The 20,518-nt window shown below is 40.6% G+C and overlaps 4 protein-coding genes across 9 annotated transcripts in view; 2 read left to right on the top strand and 2 right to left on the bottom strand.

Moving 5' to 3' along the window:
* Positions 1-685: 685 nt before the first annotated feature.
* On the bottom strand, positions 686-2,880 carry LOC129348007 (protein NLRC3-like). Its single transcript, XM_055007174.1, has one exon. It carries the CDS (start codon positions 1,624-1,626, stop codon positions 910-912), a length of 717 nt encoding a protein of 238 aa, XP_054863149.1. The 5' UTR covers positions 1,627-2,880; the 3' UTR covers positions 686-909.
* An 83-nt stretch (positions 2,881-2,963) lies between these two features.
* On the bottom strand, positions 2,964-5,502 carry LOC111575927 (cytochrome b-c1 complex subunit Rieske, mitochondrial-like). The gene is made up of 2 exons (XM_023281341.3): positions 5,277-5,502; positions 2,964-3,696 (listed from the first exon to the last, which is right to left on the bottom strand). The coding sequence occupies exons 1-2, from the start codon at positions 5,386-5,388 to the stop codon at positions 3,086-3,088; spliced, it is 723 nt and encodes a 240-aa protein (XP_023137109.1). The 5' UTR covers positions 5,389-5,502; the 3' UTR covers positions 2,964-3,085.
* Positions 5,503-5,724: 222 nt separating this feature from the next.
* rxylt1 (ribitol xylosyltransferase 1) lies at positions 5,725-10,719 on the top strand. Its single transcript, XM_023281342.3, has 6 exons — positions 5,725-5,939; positions 6,052-6,234; positions 7,586-7,688; positions 7,829-8,143; positions 8,284-8,454; positions 9,714-10,719. Exons 1-6 carry the CDS (start codon positions 5,792-5,794, stop codon positions 10,114-10,116), a joined length of 1,323 nt encoding a protein of 440 aa, XP_023137110.1. The 5' UTR covers positions 5,725-5,791; the 3' UTR covers positions 10,117-10,719.
* Positions 10,720-11,285: 566 nt separating this feature from the next.
* Positions 11,286-20,518, top strand: part of srgap1a (SLIT-ROBO Rho GTPase activating protein 1a) — a 97,085-nt gene continuing 87,852 nt past the window's right edge. For 2 of the 6 annotated variants that reach the window (XM_023281323.3, XM_055007149.1), the window contains exon 1: positions 11,287-12,041. In XM_023281323.3, the coding sequence (XP_023137091.2) occupies positions 11,978-12,041 (64 nt within the window). In that variant the 5' untranslated portion in view covers positions 11,287-11,977. Of the gene's footprint in view, positions 12,042-20,518 lie in introns of all 6 variants that reach the window. The other 4 variants (XM_055007146.1, XM_023281325.3, XM_023281322.3 and 1 more) reach the window with 4 other exon arrangements.

The raw sequence follows: 20,518 nt of genomic DNA, 5'->3' as shown, positions 1-20,518 counted from the left end.
CATTCGTGGCTCACAGTAAAAACACTATCCTAGCTTTATTTATTTATTTATATATGTAAAAATATCCAGAGAAAGCTCTACAAACAAAATTCTAGCATTATTTTCAGCTGTACGTTTTTTTCCCCAGAATGTTCTGAACTTCTAACGATATTCTAAAAATGTTCCCTAAACGTTTTCCAAATGTTGCATCAAGAATTGTATTATTATTATTATTATTATTATTATTATTATTATTATTATTATTATTATTATTATTATTATTATTATTATTATTATTATTATTATTATTATTATTATTATTATTATTAATAATTATGTTGTTTTGGTTTTAAATATGTCCTGAGAAAGTGCTGCAAATGAAATTATAGTATTATTTTTAGTTGTACGTTGTTTTTTGTTTGTTTGTTTTGTTGTTTTAGCTCTCAGAATGTTCTTAATAGTAGGGAGGTTAAGTGACTTTTGACTCCAGGTCATGATGCAAAGGTCCCCTTTGGCATGGAAGTACCTTAGAGCCATGGAAATAAATTTATCCTCAGACACAAATGAGATTACATTTTGCCGAACATACTCTAGAGGCCCATATCTTTGCTTCTGGTATAGCTACAATGACAAACTTGGTGTCAAAGTTTACATTTTTGTGGTCAAGGAATCCAATAAAATAGGTTCCAAGACTAAAAAAAAAAAAAAACATTCTCCTTACTATGACAAGTGAAGGTAAAATATGCCATTTATTCTTTAAAAAAGCATGCCAAAAACACAGTCTATCCACAACTCAATAATAATTGAATAAATAAACCACTTAAAATGTTGAATATGTGTATTATGAATGCAAAGAAACTGAGTAGTGAGACAACAGGTTAATAACTATAGTCATAGAAAAACCGTTAGACCACCCTTGTTTTGTTCATTTCAATGCCTGGTACCAGTAATGGTATCTTGTAGGAGATTCTGACCGGTCGGCAGTGACAGACCCAGGAGGAAGCGCAGGAACAAGTCCAGGTGTCCATTTGGACTCTGTAAGGCCTCGTCCACAGCTCTCTGGTAGAAAACAACTGAATAACTTTGGAACAGTTCAGTCCAATGGGATGTTGTTTGTTGTTCTTCCAGCAGGTTGATTCCAGAGTTGATGAAGGTCTGATGGACATGAAGAGCAGCCAGAAACTCGTGAACGCTCAGAGGGACAAAGCAGAACACCTTGTCCTGGTACAACCCTCTCTCCTCTTTAAAGATCTGTGTCAACACTGAGTACTTTGAAGCTTCTTCCATACTGATGCCACACTCTGTCAAGTCGGACTCATAGAAGATCAGGTTTCCTTTCTGCAGCTGATTAAAAGCCAGTTTTCCCAGAGACTCAATCATCCTCCTGCTGTCTGGACTCCAGTGTGGATCTGTCTCAGCTCCTCCATCATATTTGACCTGCTTGACTTTGGCCTGAACCACCAGGTGGTGGATGAACATCTCAGTCAGGGTTCTGGGCAGATCTCCTCCCTCTCTGGTTCTCAGCAGCTCCTCCAGGACTGTAGCAGTGATCCAGCAGAACACTGGGATGTGGCACATGATGTGGACCAGAAAAAAAAACAGAAAAAAGTTGGTTTTAAATAAAATAGAAAAGCACAAAGACCACATGCAGCTAAATTTGTGTTGTCGTGTCAGTCAGAGACGAGGAAACAGGAAATGATGTCATATTTTTAGTTTGTGCCACTTTGGATTGAATCCACTAATAAACTATCAGACGTCTGATCAGCTGAACTGGTTGGATTTAGTTCAGACATAAACACCAACATTATTCTGGACTGCTGCTGGTTGTCAGGTTTGTTTAATCCTTCAGCTTCACACATGAATAAAGATACAGACATCTGGAACAAGAGCTCAACATGTAGGGAGGAGTTTTACTGCTTTTATCTCCTGTTCTACTGCAGCTGGCATGAATATCTGTGATGTTGTTCTCTGCAGCCCTGCAGCAGTCCAAAGCTCAGCTCACTTTTTGCTCTGGAATATTCACATCTTTAACAAACTCTCCTCATAGCTGCTGTTCTGCTGACATCTGCTGGACAAACACAACAACTACACTGTACATAAAGAGAAGCAGTCGGCTTCAGAAACAGGATTTTAAATGAGTTACTGAGTCAACCTGCTGCACATTCATTACAAAGACGTGTTTGTTACTGGATTTGTTTCACGGCTGAAACTGGTAGAAAAGCATTTAGGTTCATATTAAGGCTCCTTAATAAAACTGACTGAAAGGAAACACAGAAATGAGCCGCTTGGAACAACATTTAGCTAAAAGGCAGCACATATGTGGAGTCATTCCAAAAGTATTTGACGCAAGTTTATGATAAAATCTGCATTTCTGTGTGCTTTTCTTTGATATGAGGTTATTTTATCATCCTTCCTGCATATTCACACCATGAGATTAAAGTGATCCTTTAAACAGCTCAGCAGGAAAGATGCAGCTGAACACTGGTGCAGGGATTCACCATGAAGCCACCATGAGAAGGTAGAGAATCCTAACAGTCTTCATCTTCATTTAAATTTATTTGTAGGACCCTGAGGTACTATTTTTTGGCCTTAACCTCCCTACTGAAAGGTAGAAGTAGAATAATTCAGGCTAAAACTTAGGCCGGTTTAATGTTACTTTTTGAAAACTATGTGAAACTTTTTTTTAAATTTAGTTTCAGACACCTGTTACGGTTGAAGTTTTGTTCTGGCTTTTATCCTGCTTACAGCCTTTTTTTGCTCTTGTATTTTTTGATGTTCTATTTTTCTTCCCTCTTCTGTGAAGCACTCTTTAACTGAAAACTTTTTGTCATACATTATTAGTAAAATACTAAAAGCTAAAAGTAGTGGGGAATGGAGAGAGTTTATTGGGATATTTTATTAATCCCAGAGGAAAATTGCAACGAATCAGATATTAAGCTCAGTAATGAAGAGAAAAACACCGAAAAGACACATTTACTCATAAATAAACTTGGAAATATGTCTTTATTAGTACATACACACATATTTTGACACCCCCAACTCTCACATAAAGCCATCTTAAATATCAGAGAGGAGCCAAAATAAAGCTCCAGTGAAAATCCAGCATTTATCCCACTATGACTGTGTCATCATCAGGGAACTCGTAGTAGGGAACCTCCAGGTTAAGAGGAGCGGGTCCCTTTCTTATTCTTCCTGAAGCATCATAATGGGAGCCGTGGCAGGGGCAGTAATAACCCCCGAAGTCTCCAGCATTAGCGATGGGCACACAACCCAGGTGGGTGCACACACCGAGGACGATGACCCACTTGGGGTTTTGGACTCTATCCTTGTCATGCTCGGGGTCACGCAGCTCGGCGACATTCACAGCAGCCTCTGCAGCGATCTCTTTCTCTGTGCGGTGACGGACGAACAAGGGCTTTCCTCTCCACTTGAAGGTCATGTTTTTGCCTTCTGGGATGTCGGCCAGCTTGATCTCCACCTTGGACAAGGCCAGGACATCAGCTGACGCACTCATGGAGGAGACGAACTGGGTGACCACCGTCTTGGCAGCGTAGACGCCCACCACAGTGGTGGCTCCGGTCACCAGGTAGGAGAAGGTTCTTCTTGCTTCACTGCTCTCCTGGGAGGACTTGTTGGGGTCCAAAACCTCAGGGCGGCGGTAGTCTGAAAAGTCGGGAATCTTGATGTCTGTATGGGCGAGGCGGATTCCTCCAGCAGCTGGAGAAACGGGAGACAGTTTTAAAAGACAGGGGCAACAGATGAGTAAACAGATTATAAACTATACTGTATCTTACAAAAACAAAGCTCCATCTTCAGTATTACTCAATTCTCCTGTAAAAATCTTATAATCTGTTTTTGTTTTCACTCAAAAATCACTGTCTTGTCTAATTTAAAGCTTATTTAAAAGTTGACTTAATAACAACAATTACTAATTCTGGTGCATTAAAGTAACTTGACAAAAAAGGATGACGTTTTTGGCATGACAAATATTTTAAACGTCAAATTTTGGATTAAATCAACATTGATTGACACTCATAATATTCCTAAAAATATATAATTGAAATAATTTTTAAAGACACTAAATCAAGATTTGCAGGTTTTCCAATATACTTCAAAGCACATCATATTAGGTCTAGATTCAAATCCAACATTTTGACTTTGAAAGTGCTGCTAATCCATCTGAGGAAGATTTTTTTAGTCTATAAAGTGTGAATAAATTATTACATTTTTTAAAAGCTCAACATAACATTTTTAAATGGTTTACTTTGACTGATCAACCAAACCAAAGTGAAGTTCAGTTTGCAATCATGCCAAGACAACAAACAAAAGCAAAAACTATGCTGCTGCTAATGTATTTGGTTGTTGTTGACAAACTAACTGAACAATCGACTATTTCAGCTGTACCTAGAACTACATAATTATAAGAACTGCCATGACTTGGACTAGTGTCTCTTATAGTTACGTGACAAGTCCAGACAAGACCTTAAGCTCTGACCTAAGAAGACATTTCACCTGAACCAGTATGCCAACACACATCTCATAATCATGGTTGCACAACACACGCTTTTATAGTTCTTTTATTTTTATTTTAAACTACCAATATACTTCCAGGATCAGATTTTTCGATTTAAGTTGGTAGATCATAGTGCTTCGGTTTATCTGTTGAGCTTTCATCATATTTTTTCATCCATTATACCTCTATCCTGTTTACAGGTCACACATTTCCCTCACAACACCTCGCCTACTTCCAAAAAGTTTACTTTGAAACCGAAATATTCTTTCTAACCAATCTGAGAGGAATTTAGGGGGGGAAATATTAATTAAAACGTTCTGTAACTTTGCATAATCACTGTGCACGTAAACATGCCAGGTCAATGAAAAGTGCTGTGCAAATAAATGCACCTTACCTCATCAGCTGGAGACGCTATTAATATAATAATAACAATAATAATAATAATAAGAAGAAGAATGACAATAATAATAATAGAAAGACAAATAAGTATCTCCTCATAAAATCCTTGATTTATAAAATATCAAATAAGGAAATATATCCTTTATGAGCAATTTTCGATGGTATTTTTTTCAGATTTTTCCCCCTACACATAGGTTGATACTAGCAAAAGAGTTCATTTTCAGACAACAAGCAGGCAGAAATTACACAAATACCAGCTTTCCGTATTATATAAGACTTTTAGCAGTAAACTAAGCAGTTTAATGACTGTTTGTGTTTTGTTTTTAAGTTTTAGTTACATCACGCAGCTCAGCGGCCGGTTATGAAGTCCGTCCTTCGACCTTACCGGCGGCGGGCAGCGGCTCCTTCCCTCCGAGGAACACCAGGCCTTTAACGGCATGTTTAGTAGCCTGAAGGTACGGGGACAGAGCCCCGGGCCGAACGGCTGTGGACATCATCTTTGTCCAAAAATAAGAAACTCCAACCCCGCGAAACGGGACACGACCTTGCGTGTACAAACTGTACCGTGCAACCGTCCTACTTGCTTCGCCAGGAACTCGCTTTGCTGTTACAACGTTCCGCCTTACGTGAAGTCTGACCGAAGTAGCCTGTGTTTTTTTGTCACTGCTTAATAAACTGCGAAATTGCACACAGCTATACTGTTTCTGTTTCGTTTTAATACTGACATATGGTGTGATTAAAAAAAATAAATCAAATGACAGAAATTTTAAAGAAATTTTAGTGCAGGCGTTTCTCCGAGACAGCTATATCAAGGGTCCTTGTGATGTAAACAAGGGTCCTTGCACAAAATAGCGGAGACGAGCTACACAATGGTAACCTGAGAAAATACAGAAAATAAAGATGAAAATACCAAAAAGAAAGCTTTTCCTTCTCATTATTTTTGCATATGTGGCATTTTCACTCTACGCTGCGTATAATGTGTTCTTCAGCACCAAAGTAATCTCCCGCGTCCACAGGGTGGTGAAGAAGGAGACAGGAGCTCTGTCGGGTAATTTCAATGAGCAAGAAGGCCGCTAAAAAAAAGAATACGACTCGATAGAAAATTACTAAAGATTTGTCGCGTTAACAGACTGAATAGAAGCTGTGAATTGTGTTTGCAGGTGGTGTCAGAGATGGCGGTGCTCCCTTTGTTGCAGACGAGTGGAATCCGTGGGAGGATGAGCAGGTGGAGTACAACTCTGCTCTGAACAAGAAGAGGGAGGCCTTCAAACAGCACCTGAGCAGGATTGACAAGAACAAACCCAAAAGATACAAGGTCCAGATCTGGGGGAAAGCTGCCATTGGTGAGTTATGGTATAAATGTGTCACAGCCATCAGAGGAGGTCTAAACCGTTGTCATATTTTTATTTATTTCACCAGAGACCATGCAATTAACATAGGACACATCTGATGCATATAGAGTGTATTACCCTTTGATGCACAACATGGGTCAAGAGATACCCATTTTCCATTGAATATGGGTCCCTTTTGACTCATGTTGTGCATCAAAGGGTTAAGCTGATTTTCAACTCCCGTCCCTGGTTGGGCTTTTCAGTAGAAGTGGACAGAGGACAAACAACACTGATAAAAACAGCACAGACAACATTATAAACTACATTACACATAATGGCACAATCCACAGTCAGTCGGACCTTATAGGTGTCATAGGTGGGTACATTCTTATTTTTCTTTCAGCCAACACTTAGCTTTTGCTGTAAAAGTTTTTTAACCTGCTAACATATTAATTTCATTTGTTAATGCGTTCCAGATGTGACAGCGTTTGATTGAAAAGACTGTCTGTCCAAATGTAGTTCTGCGGTGAGATGTTTTGTATTTATTGTTGGTGGACCTTCTGGTGACCCTGCTGCCATCCTGTCTTTGGATGAATCCACAGAGTGGCTGTGGCACTGATTTATTGAGGCATTTAAAGATTAATTTGATGAAACTTTCAAAACTCAGTAAATTGTATTTTAAAAAAAAAAATAAGACAGTGATGCCACCGAATTGGTTTTTTATCCAGAATTTTCAGAGCTTGATTGTATAATGAACTTTTGTGTTTTATTGTTGTTATTGTTTTCATACTGTCAGACAGTATGAGATATGGGAGAAGATCATAGCGTGCATGTACGGTAAGGCTGCCTGGTTAGGAATCTAATTTCTGATTAACATAAAGCAGTTCAGATATTTTTTTAACTGTTTTTGTAATGTTCTTTATGTGGAGATTAAATTTAAGTTGAGGGTCTAATTCAACCTTGAGATACTTGAATTCTGTCACTGAACTGATTTCTTGGTTTTGTATATTAACTTTAAAATATTGTTGGTTTGATTTCCTTACTGAGAAACACATAGACACTGTTTTTTCCAGGTATCAAAGCAATGAAGTTAGCAAATTAGCAAAGGATGCATTTTAATATATACAAGGTGTGGCTATTCAATGGTGCAACTATTGCATAAGCCAAGTTTCACTATTTATCTGCAACATCTCATGCATTTTGCAGCACATGTGATAAGAACTGTCATGTCAAAAGGTTTCATGTCTTTCACCTTGTCTGACAGTCATACGTTTGATGGTGTCTCGTGTGGAAAGATTCCCCATTGCTTTATTTTTTAAAATCTGTTACAGAGCAAATACTGAACTGAAGCTTTTCTCCTCAGGGCTTTACCTTTGGGAACACATTTTAGATGGACCCCTCAACCCTACTGACAAGGTAGCACAATGGCGAGAGGGGGAGCTGCAGACAGGAAAGATTGATTTCAGGTAACAAGTCACACAATGGAAGCTGAAAAACCCAAGCATGTAGTCTTCATTTGACATTGCATGAAACTCCAATCGTATAATAACAGCTGAAGTAAACAAAACATCTGTTTGACTCCTTCTTCCTCCCTCTCTGTCTTTAGCTTCTATACAGGTCCTGCTGTGGTCCAGGGTCACGTCCCTCTGGATATGAACAGCCTGGTTCTGGTTCTAAATGGCCGTGAGCAGCAGAAAGTTGCTTACTCCACACGGTGGCTGGAGCATGTCCAGACTCTGGTTCAGTCCCACACAGTGTCTCATGTGGCTGTGGTCCTGCTGGGCAATGAGCACTGCAAAAACGAGTGGATCAGCCCACACTTAAAGAGAAACGGTGGCTTTGTGGACCTGCTGTTTGTAGTGTACGACAGCCCCTGGGTCAATGACAAGGATGTCTTCCAGTGGCCTCTTGGTGTTGCCACGTATGTAATCTCTCAGTAGTCTTGTGTATATGTGTACTTTGTTAGTGCTCAACACAAATACATGTAACTGTCTGAGGTTGTATTTTTAAATGAATGGCACTATATCACATTGCTGTGTTTTTGTTGTTGTCTCTCTGCAGATACAGGCAGTTTCCTATGATCAGGCCGAATGCCCAACTGATTACCTCCAACCGGCCATACCTCTGCAACTTCCTAGGAACGGTTTATAAAAATTCCTCTAGAGAAACACTCATGCATGTACTTAAACATTCTGGCCTGGATAAGGAATGCATCACTGCCGCCAGAGAAAAGTAAGTCATTTTTCTATTTTATATTGAAGTGTAAAACCTTTCTGTTTTGTTTGAGTGGCTGTAACACATAAAAAGAGGACAAAAATAAAAATATTTGGAGTAGTGAAATTATAAACTTCTCACTGAGACCTTCCAAGGGCACCTTTATTACTAAATTACTGTAAAGCTGTTGTTACCGTCATTAGAAGGCTCAAGCTTAACGAGACATCAGAATGTTTCGAATTGTTTTTAATGTTTTGTGCAGTGAAATTCAAGATATTTTATTACATTTTACCGACTGAAATGACAGTGGTTAACCCAGAGGCCCTAACATTGCATTCCATATCGACCCAAACATCCATCAGTGGATTTTTCTCTGACTGGTGAAGCCCTTAAATGCTGCATTTTGATGAGTAAAAACATAAAGTACACTCCATACACTCACTGTAAGGCCTTATTTTACTTAATTTCATGAAGAACACAATCAAGTGCTAATGATTAGACATTTGTTTCTGAAGTACGCTCAGTCATCCACAATGAAAAGAGATTTAACGATGAATTCATTAGTAGTTAGTATTTTATTGGTGTGAGTAATTAATTAAGGAAAAATAGTCAAAATGATCTGATTCCACCTTCTTAAATTTTACTAATCTTTGGTTTCTTCACTCCTCTATGACTGTAAAGTGAATATCTTTGGGTTGAGAACAAATCAAGACATATAAGGACACCATTTTGGTGTTTGGGATTCACTTATTGACCTTTTTCACCGTTTTCTGACATGTTATAGACCAAACAACGAATTGGTTAATGGAGGAAATTATTAGCAAATGAATCAACAATGAAAGTAGTCATTAATTGCAGCCGTAATGAAGATATTCGCTCATGTACAGTTTTACCCAAACACACTCAAGTGCAGCTTATTTAGAACTTTAAAGTGAGTTCTGTAAAATTAGAGGGTGTAGATCATTTTTGTTCTTAGACTGTCTCATTCCCTTATGTGGTGAGTAACACAGTGTTTATAATGTCACCCTTTCAGTATTTTCACTGTGATTTATGGGCTGTTGCCTGTACCGCTATCACAGTACTGCACATTTTTACATAATAAAATGTCAAGAAACCCTCCCTATTCCAGGAATAGATTTTCAGTTTATTCTTTAGGACTTTTACTGTGAGATAACTATGACTTGTTTTAATGGAACTGTACTGGAGTATATCTTGCATATTTATTACGGTAGCTTAAACTGTTGGCTTAAGTATTCTTTCCTCCCCCTGTGCCTCAGGTGGCTCCCTCAGGAGACAGCAGACAGTCTGAGACACTATCAGACAGCTCTGGCCCAGAGTGAGCTCACTCTCTGTCCAGTCGGGATCAACACTGAGTGTTACCGCATCTACGAGGCCTGCTCTTATGGCTCGGTGCCCGTGGTGGAAGATGTTCTGACCCCTGGGACCTGTGCAGCGGGGCCCAGCTCCCCGCTACGTCTGCTAAAAGCTGCAGGAGCTCCCTTCATCTTCATCAGCGACTGGAAGGAACTGCCGGCTATCTTGGAGCGGGAGAGAGGGATGAGCCAGGAGCAGAGGGTGGACAGGAGGAGGAGGCTGCTGGAGTGGTACTCCGGCTTCCGTCAGCAGATGAAGGAAAGGTTCACCGAGGTCATCGAGGAGACTTTCTTTAAAAGCGGCTGAGTGCGGTGCTCCTAAATATCAACAGGGTTAACATTCATTCTATTTATTTTGTGGTTTCTGTGGAAAAATGTGATGTACTACTGGCATAGTGAACCTGGTAATGTTCAGTATGATATTCTGGTGCAGATTATTATAAAACCATTTATGTATGTTGTCAAAGCTGCCATTACTGATCAGTAAAAGGCCCCGTGGCATTATCTGTATTTATCATCTAAATGTTTACAATTGTGGAATGTACAGGCATTTGGAAATCACAAATTTTAAGCTGCCTTTGGATTTTAAAGCTCATGTTTTACTTTAAGTATGTTTTATATCCGTGTTTGTACTTAAAATTGTGATTTTTAGAAAACACTAAACATTACATGTAGAATGAGATGAAAATGTGTTTTTAGGCCTCTGAAAAACAGTGCATACTCTAAATATATTTTGTATTGTGAGTAGCTTGCAAATGGATGTGGTTGGTGTGACATGTCTTGCTTTTTTCTGGTTAAAACTTAATTAAAAGGAAGCGGTTTTGTTCTATTTATTTCATTGCTGTGCTGCATGAAGTTTTGTTTTTCTCAGACGGTGCAATAAAATAAAATGGGATGCTGTCAACAGAAATCTGCAGCTGTCTGGTGCTTTTTTCTTGTGCCTGCAGATGGCGCTGTGGACCAGTTAAAGCTCAGTGGATGATGTGATGTTGGTCAAGCTTTTTGAAGTTTGAGAAAATATTTAAGGAGAAAACTTTTGACTGAGAACACAGATCAAGTCATGCATGCATATAACTGATAGGAAGCATGTTGATGCCTCCAAGAATATTGCCTTTACTGTATTTTTGAAATACTCAATGAGGAAGTTAATAAAATATATTTGAGTTAGGGTACACTTGGTGTATGGGTGTAACCAGGAAATCTGGGGCTCTTGGTTGGACTTTTAATGGATTTCTGCCGCTGTTGGACTGAAATACACCTTTTATCCCACCTGGCACAGCACTAAATGTCTACATATTTGAAAAAGATGCCTACAGGTTCATTATTTTTGATTAATTGAAGGCAAAAGCCCAAATGTTTAATGTAATAGCAGATGAAATTGATCACTTTGGCCGATGTGTGTGTTTTTATAATGCGTAATGCCAGGAAAACCCACTACGCGCAACTAGTGTGTCCCAGCAGCTGACTAATAGGGACAGAAAGGCTCCAGATCAGGAATCGGGAGTGTCAGTCCACTGGTGTCCACTAGCTGTGCAGATCTCTCCTGCTTCCAGCTGCTGCAGTCGGCCTGCCTGCTCTGTCTGCCTCTGAGCCTGCTGGGAGTTACAGGAGGGGGGAAACAGACAAACCGTCGAGGGAGAGCGACCAAAGAGGGGGAAAGGAAGCGTGTTGCGGGTCCCAAACTGGAAACCACTACCCCCCAAAAACGCACGCACTGAGGTCGACTTTCGGAGCGCTTGTTGGCACCACTTGGTTGGAAAACGCACCACGGAGACCCTGAAACTTGTTTTTTCTTCTTCTTCTTCTGTGATAGCAGCAGGAGCAGCAGCAGTGCTGTTGCGCGTCGTGCCGACTCCGATAGTTGAGGTGGGATTCACTGGTTGGAGCAGGATTGCGCATTGTCCCTGGTGTGTATCCAGCGCTTTACCACCCGGAGGGAAGAGGAACAATGAAGTGCTGAGCGTTTCTCCTTCTTGTTCCCAAGTCTTGTTGCAGAATTAAATCCTTTCTGAGAGTCATTTTGCTCTGTCTCGTTCCCACTTCTTCTTCTTCTGGCGTTCATTTTTCCCGTCCTGTGTGGGATGCGTCGGCTGCTGTAGGCTTGTTGACAAACATTTTCTTTTACCAAAAAGTTTTTACAACAAGCTCCGGGCGCAGGAAGACAGAAAATGTCCACGCCGAGGTTCAAAAAGGATAAAGAAATCATCGCGGAGTACGAGAGTCAAGTCAAAGGTAAGGGAGGGTAAAATATTCCTCTCACTGGCAGCACTGAGGGGAAGAAAAAGCCCTAACTGGGACCAGGCTGGTTCATCACTACCTGCATGAGTCACAGCCACTGATGGTGGTGCCTTATTAGAAATTAGAAATGAATGGTGATTATGATCTCCTGTTGGCGTTTTCTGCAATCCTGAACATCTCCAATCTTCATAACTTGGATTTCTGTGGTATTTCTGCCAGGCCTGCTGCAGCTGAATGTTATTTCTGTCAGCATTACAAGAGGATACACGTGATTAGCAAAATAAAAAAGTGGTTATAGAGTTTAGAAGGGGCTTATAGTGTTGTGCAGTTGAAGCCAGTGAAAGCAGGCTGCCCCAAAGCGGAGGTCCTGTAGCCTGTATACCATTAAATCATCTGTTATGTTCAGCTTGTATCTGGTTCATTTTAATATTCCTGCTCTGGCTGGTGCATGTAACCTGTTACTGTTGCCTCTTCTCATTTTGCAGTCACCGCTTTGTTCCCGCAGCTTTTAACAACAACATTATGCAACTGAAGAAGGAGGGAGCACAAGTTTAGGCAACACACAAGTAGAAAGAGCCGGTGTTTTTTGCTCAGGGGCACTTAAGAAGAACTGACTGTTTGTGTTTGAGCCTTTTTGTTTTGCTATTCTATCCCCGCGCTGCGTCTTGTTTAATGCCACCAACCCACACACCCACTTTAAAGCATAAAACCGCTGTGTGCCCTGATCCATCAAGGTGATTTAGAGGAGTGCAAGGCTCCGTAGTGATTCCACACTAACTTATCTTGTCTCCTTCCAGTCCCCCATGCATGCAGAGCAGTAGGTTTCCACACAGACAGGACACAGGAAGGAGGCAGCCACTGCTCCTGGGTAACCATGGGGATTTGGCCCCCAGCCAGCCAGCTCTGTTCTTTAGTGCCGTTAGCATGCAGGAATACCACCTATTCACACCCCCGTCTCCAGCCTCAGATCCTGACAGAGGGAGAGAGGGGAGGTTACAGAGGTCGGTGAGGTTTTAGAAGGGTCCGGTGCAGCCGCTTGAGGAATTATATGATCGCATGTGGCTGAACACAAGCCCTCATTTACAAGGAATGTAATTCAGGACCCTTTTTCTTCTCCTTGTGTGGATGACTAAGGGCTTTGAGCCTGTAATAGAGCATGATGCACAGTCATGGGGATCCTGAACAAGACGTGATGAAGCCTCCCATTTGTCATACAGAACTCTTGGGACAATAAACAGCAACCTGATGCTGAGAAACGCTGTTCTGTCAGTAAAATCAGTGTTCAGGTGTTTGGTTTTGTTGAAGAGGAGGATTTCAGTGCTGAGGTTGATGCACTGAAGTTTGTTGTGGATACTCCAGTGGGGAGTTAACATCACAGGCAGCCATTTGCATAAAGTAGTGTACTTGTTGTTTTTGCATTGTAAATAACCTGTGGGTGTTCGATTTGAGAGTTATCTTTTATTATTCAAATGTTTCTTTTTTTTGCCAAACACATTTTGGAAGAAGTATTGGTACATTTGTTTTACCTGTAATCAACCAGATATGTCTTATTGCTTATTTTTGCACTTTTTGCACATACTCCATCATCCATCCAATCCCTAATGTGTTTATGCTTGTCTGCAAACACTGCAATGAGACTCTTTAGTAGGTCGGATAACTCCTGCAATGCAAAGCCTGTTTGTTTTGGAAAAATAGCTACCACACTCATTAGGATATGAGTAATTGGTACCCGGAAAAAATGCTAAAAAAATGTAGTAACGTGTTTTTTTTTTTTTCAGTTTTTGAGCAGCTCCTGATTTTGGTGCCGTAAAGCCTTTTATGAGTTAAGACTTTGCGGTGATAATGAGTGGGATCACATCTGCAGTGGACCAGTGACAGCCACAGGCACATTCTGGTGAACAGACATCGATTACTCAGGAAGTAGATCAACAAACAGCCCCGAAAACAGCTGGAGCTGATGTTTGATCTTCTGGCCTGCATTCTGCTCGTCTCGCAGCTTTAAAATAAAGAAAAAGTCTCATTTTCACAATATTTTGACAAATATCTAGCGGGCCAGTTTTGCTTCAGCTTACATAACCACACTTATCTGCAGCCTGAAGCCCTCTGGCCTGACTCTGACAGCAGACATGTGCACCGTCATCGTTTCCCACCTCAAATCATCCAGTAGCTTATTTACACCAACAATTCACATTCTTCTCCTGAGAATCATCATTTTTATATCTGCTCTCTTTTAAGTATTTTTCACGGCAGCAACACTGTGCTGAGTGGGATTGCTATTCAAGTCAGTGGACGTGAGGTATTTAATGTAGTTTTCTATGGTGGCTGTCTGTCTGAAAGCTTTCCTCCGATGCCTGACACGACTGTTCTCAGGTCTGGCTCGTCATTCAGCTGACATTCACTTCTTAAGTACCCTCCAATAGCCTTTTTTTTTTTTTACCTCCCACAGATGAAATGAAAATGGATGCCATTTTGGCAATTGAAGAAAATTATCCTTTTATTGAGAAAATCTCTGTTGCATGGGGATTTAATTTTTGCTAATTTCTAAGAATTGGCATCTACATCAAGACTCAGCTTGTTTTGGAAAAACAAAAACATTAAGGAGATTGGGCTAAGACAGTGGAATTTGTTCGTGCTTTATAGTGCACATCAGTTACAGTCAATTAAAGACATTTTAAACCAGCGAGGGGAAGGTTGTGGGCATGTTGGCATCCTCTGTGTATTGGTTTGATGCTAGTGTGGCTTGCTGTTTGAGGCTTGGGGGTCGTGACTCAGATGGCAGGATCCCTTTGAACCTCTGACGGGGCTCCTCTCCTTGATCATTAGAAAAGCTAGCCCTTGACCTGCCTCCTCTGTTGTTCCAAATCAGCCCCTCTGCATACTCACACACAGAGAGAGGTGCTTCCATGTTTGTATGCAGAAGGATTAAAGGCAGGAAACTGCTCAGAGGTGGTGTGGTTTTCGATATCTCTCACGTTAATAGGATTTGTCTTGTTGTGGTTTGAAGTACATTCAGTTTACTTGCATTACTAAGAGGGGGAATTATTACTGTCCAGTTGTAAGACAGAAGATGTAGATGTATGTGCTGCCAGTTCCAGATGTCGTGCATATGTGGCATCTGCAGCGTCAAAACTGTAGTTTTGCTTTAAATCAGTCTATCTTGGTTTTTAGTGAAATAAATCGAGTGTGTCACCAGACGTCAGCATGTGATGGAGGGGTCTGCTGAAGCCGCCTTTTCTTTATTTAAACACATTCTCCACACTCATCTTGCTGGGGGTAAAATAATCACATTATGAAACACTAGAAATATTAGAGCACTTTAACAAACAGTCCATTTAGGAATAGAAATATGAATGTTCACTCACAAAAGTGATTTTGTTGATGGAGCCCAAAAAGGTGTCTTTGGTTCTTTTGATTATCTTTTATTCATTCCAACATTAATTTCAGTATTTTGTGGATACATAAAACAGCCAATAACACGTTTTACATGAGAAGTTTTTATTAAAGGTGTACCACAGGTCGAAGTATTATTATTATTGGATAATATATTTAACCATGTAATGAGTAACATAAAAATATCACTTCAGTAAGCCCAAAATGTTACACCTCAATTTCTTGATCATGTACGTCTTTTTTAGGATTGTTTTCATTGTTCATCAATTAGTTGTTGGGTCTGTAAAGTATCAGAAAATGGTGAAAAATGTTGATGACGACAAAGATGAAGTCCTTAAAGTTCCTGTTTCTTTCACAACTCAAATATATTCACTTCACTGTCCATAGAAAAGTCAAGAAACCAGAGAATATCAAACTTGAAGATACTGGATTCAAAGGATTTCAGGTTGGTTTTCCTAAACAATTTCCCAAACTAATGATCAGAATAGCCTGATCGATAAATCGTTGCTATTATGACACAAAGAGAAGCAGTATATTTGACAACCAGCTTTCACACAGCTTGAGATGTAACTTAAATGTTAATAATTGATTATATCCATCAGCTAATAGATTCATGAAACACTGATTGATTGTTCTAAGTAATGCTTGATAGTGGGTCGAACCAAGTCCAACAGACGCACTAAGAAAACAGAATGATCTTGAAAATTAGCAGCTGTCAGACTCCAACGTCCTTATGTCACCTCTGCCTTCTTGCTCGGTAAATATCGTCAGTGGTGAGTTTAGCGTGTGAGTGGATCTGAAGCCAGCTGTCTCTATATCCCGACCTTTACGTGACGGTCAGATTTTGTCCCATTAACGCCTGTGCGAGTCACAAGGAGTCATGCCATGAAGTGCCTCTCTGAGCGTGCAAAGGCTCTGATTTACAGTTACCTACCTCTCTTTTCTTTCTACCTTCTCAGTCTGGATGTAGCTAATCATTTTACGTAAACAGTTATTTCATGGTGCAGAGCAGTTGCCCCTTTTATACTTTTTGTGCGATGAAAGCAGCTATGTTGTATGTTTTGTGGAGCAGTTGAGTTGTAACACTTTCTCCATCTCTGCAGCATCTCAGAGGCGTTGATGGAGGTTAGAGGTTGAAAGACTAATGGAATTCTAAAGCCTCCTGGAGCACTTCTCCACAGCATCACACATCCATTCTCACACTTACCATCTGTTTTTACTAGCCCTCCTTCTATAACTGTTTGTGTGTCTGTAGGGTGTTTCCACGCGGCGGTATGGCACTGGGTGTGGCGTTTGTGCATGAGCGTGGGTTCACACGGCCGGGTGAATTGTTATTGACAGCACCATCTGTGGCCACTCACCCTTTTTGCGGGTTTTAATAAACTCTGCTGAGCACAAGCAAGGCTTCACGCTCCCTGCTGGGCTTTTCATCGTAGCCACAAAGGCCACCAGGACATTACTGCAGCCCCCGACCCTTAACACGCTCCTCCACAAAAAAAAAAAAAAAAAAAAAAAAATCCATGCAGCCGTGTCCTCGAAAACCACACAAACAAGTCACCAGGTGTACAGTCTCTGGTTGTGGTTAATTCGGTTTCTTCTCAAAATGACCCCAACGTATGCTGTCCGGACCGTGCTTGAATCATGCGTGGATTGAAAAGTAACGTATTTTAAAAACTAAATTGCTGCTGTTCTACTTCTACTGGTGCTTGGTAATGAGCTGGATGAGATTCAACGTGAAGCTGCATTAGCTAATAGAAAGCGCAGGGTGTAAATGGAAAGAGAAAGTAAAACAGGAGTCAAAACTGACATTAAAAAGTGAAATAAAATGTTGAAATGGGGGATTTTGGCTGCTTTCTGGCCAACTTCAATTCCTCTGAAGCACTGCTGGGGCCCAGCAGATGGACAGACAGGAAGGCAGACAGACACAGTTTGACCATCAGGCCTTGCTGCTGCCTGCCACCCAGTAGGGCTGGATTAGGGAGGAAGGAGATTGGGGGATGGGAGAGGACGCTATGAGGTCAGTGCAGAAATAAGTGAAGACGGAGGTCGTAAGCTCAGACTTGGTGACTTGTTTTAATCTACATCTGTGTGTGTTCCGCCGCTTCATCTGCTGGACGCACTGTAAGCCGTTTATGCGTTTAACGGCGGTGAAAGCTTTTTAAGATGAGTGCAAACACTCTCTCAGTGAAGTGTCTTGTTGGTCCTTGTTTCCTGCCTTCACGTAAACAAAATCACATCTGCTGCTTTGGCTTCGTGTTTTATGTATCCACGACGATGTGTTAATAAGCTGCGGCTCGCTTATTGGCTCAGATGCTCATCACCGCTTCTGGGAACTGGAGCTTAGCCCTGTGGGATCTTGTCACTCTACTCCCAATAAAAAAACCTCAAGATGTTACCTGGACTCTTATATACACTGTTTTCCTGGAACCCTAATGCTTTGTAAAGACCTTAATTTCTGTCAGTAAGTGATCAGATCAGCCAGTGATGTGTTCTGAGAGGATTTAATTAGTTTACCAGACTCACATTCAGTTTGTGATTGTAGTAAACATAACTAAGTTAACAGCTGGCTGACTTCTCATTCCTTTGACTCACACTTCTTTCTGTAATGTAATGGTTACAAGATAAACTGAATGCTCAGTTTGAGTAACTAGCAGTGGTAGAAAATTTGGTTAATTAAATCATTCAATCAATCAGGCTTTATTTGTATAACTCTTTTTATACACCTACAGACTGTAGCACAATTTACTTTATACAACCAAAATAAATGAAAACAATTCTCCACAATATTCCCCACTATAGATCGTGCTATAAATAAGGAACTTAATTAGGGAACAGAGACTGAAGAAACGTCAGATAAGCAAAATAAGAGGATAATACAAACATGAAGTGTTAGAGATGGATGAAACAGACTGCAACGTATAAATAAAAAGACAAATAAATAAACTGATGTCAAACTAAAGTCCAAAAATCCACCAGACAGACTGCTGTTTTGTGTGGCGACACCACTATGCTCTGAGTTACTTCCAGCAATACAGCGACAAATTTAATCTGTGAGCCTCAACTTTATTGAATATTTGACACAGATTTGCATTTGTAGCGAGACACTGGGAGCAAAGCGCCGTCTTAGAAACAGGTTTTATTCCACATAAGCATGTAAGGTGTGTTTTAAATGTCCAGTATCTTGTTTTAGGTGGGTTATATGTATGACACCAACTTAGGTTTGTTGAGTAGCTCTACAGATTTATTAAAATCTCTTGATTTAGGTAGAGAGGTATGACTATAATATGTAATATTTTATTGATGTAGTTCTGAAAACAGTTTTGCTTTGTCCTCTGTGACTCCCCCAACAGCACATTGTGTCTAAAAAAAACCCCATTAATCTGCAGACTACCACATAGTTCTGTATATTAAACTTAACTCGTCTTATATAGAGTCATATTTCTGGGTAATGTGGACAATTTAAAACCTTTATAAATGTTCCTACCATAATCTACATATTGAAAATGCTTATTTGTGTGTATGTAGTACAGCAGTAGGATACATCCTAAAGGGAAACTAAAGGTTATTGCAGGTTAACGAATCGTAGATTTCAGCGGTTATTAACCTTTTTATTGTAACCTGTAAACCAAAGGTCCGTACGCGTGGGAATAAAACTCGTAATAAACCTTAGTTCTCCTCTAAGGAAGAGAAACATAAACCTTTCACCTTTTTTTGCCTTAATTGAGACAACCAGTAACAACTGTGTTCACTTTATGTGGTCCTGAGCCTTCACTTGTGCCTGTGTAGCTCTTAACTCTGACTGCCTTTAGCTGGCGTCCTTCCCAGCATTCCTGAAATAATGTAATTCAAAACAATCAAATGTTTGGCAGGATCGACAAATAATATCGCGCTGGCAAGTCAAGCCTCGTCTGTATTTCCTGCACCCGTCAAAGACAAGCCCAATTACATTAGTGAGTTATTATGTTGAAGAAATGCAGATAATTATTGTTATTTACTTAAGTATATAGTAAATGTATAAACGTAACTATTCTCAGACATGCAATATCCTTGAAGTGAACTATTTATTGTCTTTGATGGCAGTTGCAGACCTCATGTCCAGGTCGAGTACAGCCTGAAAGAACAAAAACAGAATGCACATCCAAGAACTTTTGGTTGCTTCTGGATCAAGAAAGACGAATCATTCTAGCAAAAAAGGCAAAGTTCAACCTCCCGTGTAGAAACTTCTTTTTGAAGTTTAAGTATTGTAGTTTTTTGCGATACATGTGTAAGATATTAACATAAAGAGGCTATAAAATTGGCTCAGACTTTTTCCAAAACAGCCTCAGTCATTCATTTCTGCCCTCAATATTCACAAAAAACCACAACTCTGACATCCTTTTGGGTTTGATAAATGGGACACATAAAATGTGAAGTTTCACACATCTCCAAAACAATCCCTCACTTCACCCACTGTCTCCAACGCTCTTTTCCCATCCACCCTTAACACAGATGAACAGAAGTTTAATTTACTAATCTGGCGACTCCTCCTTGTCCCCTTCCCCCCATTCTCCTTTCTTTTGCTTCGACCTCATGACCTGAGGGCAGCACGCTTTGAGCCCACTGACCTCCTAATCAATACGCAAGGACCACCCCTAGAGGCTCGGCTGCCATGTTTGGACCCTGAGGAGAAGTTTGGGAGGCGTCATAAAAAAGTAGCGGTCAATAAAATGTCAACTACAGGCTTCACCTCTTTTGTGCCTCGAAGTCTGATTGATTATGGCTTAAAGCCGAGACACCGCACACCCCTGTCCTGGAGTCTGGCTGCACCCCGAAATGTCTACCGCTGTTTAATGTGGTCACCATCTCTCTGTTTTTAGCAGTGCAGGGAGGAACTGCAGGGAGGAACTGCAGAGAGTTTCCCATGGTCTCAGCTTATCAGCCTCACAATAAAGGCTCATTGTGGGTTTGCAGCAGCAGGAGGAGGCCCGAGCCGAGCATACAGCAGCAGCAGCCGCCACCGTGGTGGTGGTGTGTTAGCAGCCTCGGGCAGGTCTTGTGAGCTCTAGTCTGAACTCTCCTCCACCCTCCCTCGAGATGGAAAC

The sequence above is a fragment of the Amphiprion ocellaris genome, chromosome 3, assembly GCF_022539595.1.
Source record: "Amphiprion ocellaris isolate individual 3 ecotype Okinawa chromosome 3, ASM2253959v1, whole genome shotgun sequence".
In the NCBI taxonomy this organism is placed as follows: Eukaryota; Metazoa; Chordata; class Actinopteri; family Pomacentridae; genus Amphiprion; species Amphiprion ocellaris.
The sequence above is the reverse complement of the archived record's forward strand: the minus strand, read 5'-3'. Positions and strand labels throughout refer to the sequence as shown.

Bases quoted from the DNA above. Each gene is read 5' to 3' on its own strand.
- LOC129348007 (XM_055007174.1), bottom strand. From the start codon at position 1,626: ATGTGGTCTTTGTGCTTTTCTATTTTATTTAAAACCAACTTTTTTCTG.
- rxylt1 (XM_023281342.3), top strand. From the start codon at position 5,792: ATGAAAATACCAAAAAGAAAGCTTTTCCTTCTCATTATTTTTGCATAT. The intron at 5,940-6,051 runs GTAATTTCAATG...TTGTGTTTGCAG, and splicing joins GGAGACAGGAGCTCTGTCGG to GTGGTGTCAGAGATGGCGGT. The intron at 6,235-7,585 runs GTGAGTTATGGT...TTTTCTCCTCAG, and splicing joins CTGGGGGAAAGCTGCCATTG to GGCTTTACCTTTGGGAACAC.
- LOC111575927 (XM_023281341.3), bottom strand. From the start codon at position 5,388: ATGATGTCCACAGCCGTTCGGCCCGGGGCTCTGTCCCCGTACCTTCAG. The intron at 3,697-5,276 runs GTAAGGTCGAAG...CCGTTTCTCCAG, and splicing joins GGAGCCGCTGCCCGCCGCCG to CTGCTGGAGGAATCCGCCTC.